This window comes from Otolemur garnettii, unplaced genomic scaffold (assembly GCF_000181295.1).
Source record: "Otolemur garnettii isolate 467f Iridium unplaced genomic scaffold, OtoGar3 scaffold00025, whole genome shotgun sequence".
Taxonomy (NCBI): Eukaryota; Metazoa; Chordata; class Mammalia; order Primates; family Galagidae; genus Otolemur; species Otolemur garnettii.
This window is the reverse complement of record NW_003852420.1, coordinates 14,263,649-14,271,956: the sequence shown is the minus strand read 5'-3', so window position 1 is coordinate 14,271,956 and position 8,308 is coordinate 14,263,649. Positions and strand designations below refer to the sequence as shown.

Genomic DNA, 8,308 nt, shown 5'->3' with positions numbered 1-8,308 from the left:
TTTTTTTTTTTTGCAGTTTGGCCGGGGCTGGGTTTGAATCTGCCACCCTCAGTATATGGCGCCGGCACCCTACCCACCGGGCCACAGGTGCCGCCCCAGAACTCCAATTTCTTTTCTTTTTTTTTTTCTTTTGAGACAGAGTCTCATTGTGTCCCCCGGGTAGAGTGCTGTGGCGTCACAGTTCACAGCAACCTCAAACTCTTGGGCCTAAGCGATTCTCTTGCCTCAGCCTCCCAAGTAGCTGGGAATACAGGTGCCTGCCGCAATGCCTGGCTATGTTTTGCTTGTAGTTGTAGTTGTCATTGTTGTTTGGCAGGCCCTGGCTGGATTCAAACCCACCAGCTCTGGTGTATGTGGCTGTCGCCCTAGCCACTGAGCTATAGATGTTTAGCCAGAACTCTAATTTCTTAAACTTTCTAGTTGTGTATGTCAGTCAATAAATTCTCTTTTTGTTTAAGCCACTTTGTACTGGGTTTTGGTCATTTGCCACACATAAGAGTTCTGATTAATCTGGACTAGAATTTGTTCTGGATGACCCCAGGATAAGAGTAAGGTGTGTGGAAGGAAGTTATAGGAAGGCAGACTATAGTGTGAATCAAGGAAGACCTTGATAATGACAGAATTGTCCAGGAAGAGAGGGGTAGTGTCAGGAGGGAGTGTCACTGAATGTGCTGGAGCAGGGGTCAATAAGCTTTTTCTGAAAGAACCTGATATAAATATTTTAGGTTTGCAGGCCATATGGTATCTGCAGCAACTGTTCATCTCTGCCACTATGGTATGAAAGCAGCCACAGATGATGATATGTAAATGAATGACCATAGCTGTATTCTAACAAATAAAACTTTTACTTATAGAAACTGGCCTGCTGGCCCAAGGGCTGCAGTTTGCTGACCTCTGAGCTAGATGACCATCTGTTGAGACTATGGGAGCAGAGGACTGGAAGCAGGGGTAGAGCACCGCACTGATCCTTGAAGTCTTTCCCAACCCAGTTATTTGGGGGAAGATCACCCAAGCTTCAACCTACTTACCTACAATTCCACTTGGCAAATACACTCTAGTTGCAAGCACAAAAGCTTGCTTGTAGGGTTTGGAGACACAAAGTACCATGATTGAAGTCAGGTCTTGAATGTCAGCTCTGGAGGTGAGGGGCCACCAGAGCTCCTCAAAACTCCACCTAAGTGGCCCATCTGGTTTATGTATTATCAATACTGTTATGGGGACCTGTTTGTATTCTTACCCCTGCCACCCTTTTGGAGATGGTGAGGTCTGTGAGTTTGTCCTAGTCAGTAACCCTGGCTTCCTTTTATTACTGGACCACACTTTACCTATATCTCATAGCAAGGAGGACTCTAGGATGCAGGCGAAGTCCCTGCCCATCCTATCCTTACTCTCTGCAGGACCAAACAGTAACTTGTGTGAATCATGGGAAGGAAGCCTGTAGAGGCAGGATGCCTAAGGTCCTAAATTAGGGTTCTCAATGCTATTTCAGTATTTCCTGCTTTTATCTTTATTAACTCCTTTCATCTTTTCTTTCATGTTACTGTTCTTTTTTCCCCTAGTTTCTTGAAGTGTATACAGTATTACAAGTTTCTCTTATTTCCTGTTAAAAGCACTGAGGGTGACTGACATGCTGCCTTCAAGTCTTGCTTTGGCTGTAACTGGTAAGTTTTGTATGCAGTATTCTCACTGTCATTTATCCTGACAGTTTTTGTCTCCCAAACATACAGAGCACAAAGATGCAGAAACAGTTCTAGATGGCTTTGGTCCTTCCCATTCAAAGTGGGAAAGTATGATTCAGACACTTGGGTTTTTCTACCAGCATCTTCTCTACCATCCTGCCCTATGGGGACTAAGAAGACCCTGTCAAAGAGGGAGGTACCTTGTTAACAAAATAAAAGATGGCATAAACCAGGACGTAGAATGCAGAGCCTCCGGAGACTAGGAAATTTCTCCACCACCAGCGGTAATCCTGAGGAGGAAACAGAGGACCAGTCATCGCTGTCTTTAGGCAGAACCTCTTCCTGCCATATTTAATGGGCACCTGAGGGCTAAAGGTTCTGAGTAAGAGCAGTAATATTTGGGGTGATGGAAATGTTTTATAGCTAGACTATGATGGTGGTTACACAACTGTATGCATTTCTAAAAACTATAGAATTATACAATGGAAAGGGTGAACTTTAGTGTTCATAAATTGTACTTCATTAAAAAAAATCAACAACAAAAGCAATAACAATATTTCTTGAGCAGATGCTTACCATATGCCAGGCCCCATTCTAAGTGCTCTGTACGAATCTGCTCATTTACTCCTTGCAGCAACCCTCCAGGCCAGGCCCTATTACTATTCCTATCACATGGTAGAGGAACGGACAGACAGAGGTTAAGCAGCCTGCCCAAGATCCAGAAGTACTAATGGAGGAGCCAGGATTCCGGCCCAGGCTATTTGTCCTACAGCCCTTGCTTCACCCACTCTTCCAAGAGTTAGTCCCCAGAGGGAGGGCAATTCACCCAATGTGCATCAGCCTGCTGGAGAAATTCCTACTGGTCTAGACTTGGCACTGACAAATCTACTGTCCTTTCATCAAGATGTGGTGACTACCCTACACAACTAAGCTGTAAAGTCTTGTTAACTCTAGTTTACAACTGAATACAACAGAGGTTTGGAGGGCCAAAGCAATGTACTGACCCAAGATCTCACAGCCAGAAGAGGGGCCCACATGGGAAACCCAGACCAGTCTCTTTGCATAGCCCTATTGACCTATTCAGTGCTGGATCCAGCCTCCTCCCCCACCTCCTGACCCCAGTCCTCTCACCTCTGCACACAGCTGGAAGTACACCATGACGATGCTGATTTGTGAACAAGACACCACCAGGATGATGAAAACGAGGAACAGGAAGCCAAAGAGGTAATAGAACTGATTCTCCCAGATTGCCTGTGGAGATACCACAGCAGACCTTCAGCTGGCCTGCCCCCACTCTGCTGCTCCTTCTTCCAGCACAATACCTGTCACCAGGGCAGGAGTGCAGACACCACTGTATCATTAGGGCCTCTGGGACTGGCATGTGGTTCTGACTGGCTCCTTGTCCCCAACCAGGAGCTGAACCAGGCTGTTCTTAGGGAGGAGCTGGGGCACGACTGACTCTGTTCTCTTGTAGAAAAATAACAATTCTCATCCTAACAAAAGTTACATAGAAGCCATCACTTAGAGGCAGCTCACCAAGTCCTGGCCACCAGGGTGCATGCTTTACATACATCATCACCTGTGAACCTATGCAAGTTTGGCCTTTTACAACTGAGGAAGTCAAGTCTCAAAGAAGCTAGTGACTGCCCAGGGTCACATAGATGGAATAAAGGGGCCCTCCTGGGAGTACAGGACTGGGCCAAAGGGCAGCGTAAACATCCTCTGACCCTTATAGGCAGACCTAGGTGGGTGAGGTGGTCTCAGTAGGGAGGGGTTGGGCCACAACTCTGGAATAGCAGATACTTCTCTGGTACAGACTTGGTACAAGGTACCACCTGTGCGAGGCACCACGCTGGGTCACTCAGACTCACATAGCTCTGGAGAGCCCTCCTGTGAACTTTCATCTTGACACTCCTGGGCAGGAGTCATCATCACATCATCACCAAGCATTTCCTGAATGCTAAGAGCCTTTTACAGATGTTACTCACTCTAGCCTCACAATGATCCTAACTATTAGGGTTCATTCTGTCCATTCTCTGGGAGTTTGGAGTAATGCAGACAGGTTAAGATGTACAGGGACCCAGAAATCAAAGCAGATGCAGCAATGCTATTAATCATGGTGGTCAATGACTGCAGTATTACAGAAGCAGCCTCTATTTACCGAGCCCTTTCCACATACCAGACCTGTACACACAGCACATCTCGTTTAACTTTTTATGCTGTCCTGGGAGGCTGAGCTGTTACCTGATTTCAGGGTGAAGAATGGGGCTCCAAGAGGTTAAATGGCCTGTCTGAAATCTCACAGGCAGTTAAGTGGCAGGGCACCTGAGTGGAGGGGGAGACCAGGCTGTGTGGGTGGAAGAGTGGGATAGGAAGCAGTACTCACACTGAAGATGAAGAAAAGCTCTATGAACATGGCGCCAAAGGGCAGGATCCCGGCCATGAGGATGCTGCCATGGAACAAGAGGGTTAACACTGCTAGGAGACCCAGCCCCCAGGAAACCCCAAGCTCCCTCCCAAGTCAGCATGATGAGAGAGTACCCTTAGTAGGGTGGTGGTTGTAATTTTTCTGCATGCTTCTGTTCCATTATAACCTCTTTATTCTCCCTACTTTATGGATGGGAAACTGAGATACAGAGAGGTGTGGTGACTTACCCAAGATCCAAGTGATGAGCTTAACCTGTCTCATAATTCCATCTTTCTCTTCCCTATCTGTCCTGGTTTCTAGGCCAACACCAAGCCTGGCTACAATCTGGTCCTCTCGAACTTGCAGTGAAGCTAGACTTGCATAAAGTTTATTAGCTAAAGCTGCAGGAACGCTAGTGGGAAGGATACCCTCTTCTATGTCCTTCTAAAGAGACAGCTCAGGGGAGTCTTGGCCTTGCCCACTCCAGAGGCCCCTGCTCTTGCCCCTCTTGGAAGACTCACCCCACAAATCGGTTCATGTACCACCGCTGTTCAGGGATCTGCCGGGGAATCTGGTTGGTGCGCACAGGGTTGTCATATGGCTGCTTGCGGAAGCCGAAGTAGTAGCCTAAGTAGACGAGGGGCAGGGAGATCCCGAACCACATGCACAGTAGAGCCACCATGGTGGGAAAGGGTACCTGTGGACACAGTGCTGTGAGACTCCCACAAGGTTCTGATGCCCAGGATGGGGGCTGTATAGCAGGGAGGGAGACCTTCTAGGCACCAGTGAATGAGAAGCCATGTGCACAGCAGAGTCACTGTGGCGAGGAAGGTCCTGCAGAACCCAATTCCCCACCCCCAGGCTCTTGGCCAGAATCCCTTGGGGCTGACCCCAGCCTTGGGAGCAAGGCAGAGTACAGATGGGGATCATTTGGGCTCTCAGTGAAGAAGGAACCTTGGCATCTCAAATGAGGGATGGCTTGTCACACAGGGAAGAAGTGGGTAGGAAAAGGGAAGGAAGGGAAGATGACAAAGGGGAGATGACAGGCCAGAATGAAAAGAAATTATGTGTGATATGTTAAGTGAAGAAAAAAAAGGAAAATAAAACCATACAAAGTGCTCCCAATTTTGTTAGAATAAAACACTACAATATATGTTTATACATACACACACACACACATATTTTTTTGAGACAGTTGCCACAGCATTATAGCAAGCTCAAACTCTTGGGCTCAAGTGATCCTCTTGCCTCAGCCTCAGTTGGGATTACAGGCACCTGCCACAATGCCTGGCTATTTTTTTAGAGATGGGGTTTCATTCTTGCTCAGGCTGGTCTCAAACTCCTGAGCTCAAGCAATCCACCCTCCTTGGCCTCCCAGAGGGCTGGGATTAACAGATGTAAGCCACCATACCCAGCCCTATATTATTATTTTTTTTGTTTGAGACAGAGTTTCACTATGTCATCCTTGGCAGAGTGCTGTGGCATCACAGATCACAGCAACCTCAAACTCTTGGGCTGTTGTTTAGCTGGCCTGGTCTGGGTTTGAACCCACCAACTTCGGTATATGCAGCTGGCACCGTAACCACTATGCTATGGGAGCTGAGCCCCTACAATATATTATTAAGTGAAAAAAAAAAGCAGATTATGAAACTGTATGTACAGAAAGACTCCATTTTAATAAAAACATAATATAGCCAGCCCTCTGTATTCATAAGTTCTGAATCCTTGGATTTAATCAACTGAGGATAAAAAATATTTGGGAAAAATAAAAATAACAATACACAAAAATATACAGACAAAAATATAGCATAACAACTATTTATACAGTATTTATAATCTATTAGGTATTACAAGTAATCTAGAAATAATTAAAAGTAAATAGGAGGATGTGTATAGATTGTATGAAATATGATACCATTTTATATACAGAACTTCAACAGCCTTGGATTTTGGTATCTATGGAGGTCCTAGAACCAACCCTTAGGGATATCAAGGGATGAATGTATTTATTCATATCTGTGCCTGGAAAGGCCCATGCCAAAAGCCTAATAGTACTTCCTCAGATGGGATATGGGGGATTAGAACTGCTTTTTCATTTTCTTCTTTATCCTCTTCTGTACAGTCATTAAATTTGTACAAGAATCATAGACAAAGATATAAATTAATATACTTGTTGATAAGTGTTTAGAACAGCACTTATTACAAATTAAGTACCATATGATTGCTGTTATTTTATAATTTAAAATTATATAATTCCATTTTACCTACAAAAGGAAAAAGGACTAAAAGAACTATATTGAAGATCTACATAGTATTTATCTCTGGGTGGTTTAATTGTGGGTTATATTAAATTTTTTTTGAGATAGAGCCTCAATATGTTGCCCTCTGTAGAGTATTATGGCATCACAGCTCACAGCAACCTCAAACTCTTGAGCTTAAGCAATTCTCTTGTCTCAGCCTCCCAAAAGTAGCTGGGACTACAGGTGCCCAACACAATGCCCAGCTATTTTTTTTTATTGCAGTTGTTTAGCTGGCCCAGGCTGGTTTTGAACCCGCCAGCCTCAGTGTTTGTGGCTGGTGCTGTAACCACTGTACTATGGGCGCCGACCTCTTTTTTTTTTTTTTTTTTGAGACAAGGTCTCCCTCTATTGCCCAGGCTGGAGTGCAATAATGTGTCATCATAGCTCACTGTATCCACAACTCCCAGGTTTAAGTGATCCTCCTGCTTCAGCCTCCCAAGTAGCTGAGACTATAAGTGTGCATCACCATGTCTGGCTAATTTTTCTTACTTTTTTTTGTAGAGACTGGGTCTCACTATTGCCCACGCTGGTTTCCAACTCCTGGACATAGGTGATCTTTCCACTTTGACTTCCCAAAGTGCTGGGATTACAGGTGTGAGCCACCATGCCTAGCCTATATTTCTTCTTTTAACTTCTCTACTTTACAAAATTTCTATAATGAGTATTTCTAACGAGCAGTAGGTAACAGAGAGAAAAATGTTGAAAGAGAGAAGGAAAACAGGTATTAAAAAAGAAGAAGTGAGAGGAAGGGCATGGTTCCATCTTTCCTGAGGATGGTTTCCCAATTTGATAGGGGAAAACCCAGGCTTCCAGCTGCCTGGACCTGCTTCCTGCAAGGATCTTTAACGGGCACGTGCAGGAAGGGGCGGGTGGTTCCATCTGCTAAGGATGGGATGGTAAACTCCTGCCTCATCTTTACAGTACACCTAATTGATGGAAATTTCATCCCCTGACTCTCAACTGAGCTGAACATCCTGGTCAATGAGTCCTGGGCAGTTGCTGGCAACACACTGGACTGGGGGCTGGTGGGATTTCCACTCTAAAGATAGAATTAATCTCACCCTCCCCTTCCTCTCTGCCTCTACCTACAGGGGCTGGTGCTGAGGTGCAGGGACACTGAAGAGGACAGCCCTATTTGGGGATATTGACCTAATATATTCACATGAGGCAGCTCTCTCTTGGTTAAGACAAAGGGAAATTCCCCAAGTTGCCCCGTGGACTGTGGAAACCTCCCTTTAGAGAAGTGAGCGTTGGCAGTTGTGTGAAAGAGCCCACAGGAAGGCCAGGGCTAGGGCATGGGCAGACGATAGGCAGAGGTGGGGAAACCCCTTGCCAGCCTTCAGCCTCCAGGGATGGGAACAGAACTTTGGGGACTCAGAAAAGGGAAGGGAATAGCAGGAAGTGGCCTTGGGGAGTGGGACCGAGCACAGCTGGCCTTCCCTTGCTGGAGAGGAGAGGGCACTTACCGCTCCTGACGAGTGCTTTCCCCAAATGAAGCAATTCAATATGAAGCAGATGCCGAAAACCACACCAGGGTACAGCGTTGCAGTCTGGGAGCAAGAAGGGTCAAGCTGAGGAGCTGCACCCAGTGTGGGGAAGAAGTTCTTAACCCCTATCCTTTGGACTCAGCTTAAGTATCAGTCCTTCTAGAAAGAATTCCCTGATTTTTGCTATGCAGACTCCCTATTCCAGGCCCATTTAGGTCTCTGAAATCACCCCTTCCTTGCTCTCATCCCACTCCATAATTACAAATTTTTGCTACCTGATCAACATCTGTGTATCTTTAAATAGACTGTGCGCCCCTTGGGAAGTGTGTCCAGCTTGTTCTCTAATGTATTCCCATCACTTACAACATAGTAGCTATTCATGATATTTTTGTTGAATAAGTGAATAAATAAAACTTTTTTTTTTTTTTTTTTTTT

General features: G+C 45.6%; 1 protein-coding gene across 1 annotated transcript in view; it reads right to left on the bottom strand.

The window, feature by feature from the left end:
- The window catches only part of TM9SF4 (transmembrane 9 superfamily member 4), a 54,189-nt gene that overhangs the window by 4,326 nt on the left and 41,555 nt on the right, over nt 1–8,308 (bottom strand). Inside the window, exons 13-17 of the mRNA XM_012804149.2 lie at nt 7,853–7,936; nt 4,608–4,783; nt 4,066–4,129; nt 2,811–2,930; nt 1,880–1,969 (exon numbers count right to left, since the gene is read on the bottom strand). Of these exons, the coding sequence (XP_012659603.2) occupies nt 1,880–1,969; nt 2,811–2,930; nt 4,066–4,129; nt 4,608–4,783; nt 7,853–7,936 (534 nt within the window). The remainder of the gene's footprint in view (nt 1–1,879; nt 1,970–2,810; nt 2,931–4,065; nt 4,130–4,607; nt 4,784–7,852; nt 7,937–8,308) is intronic.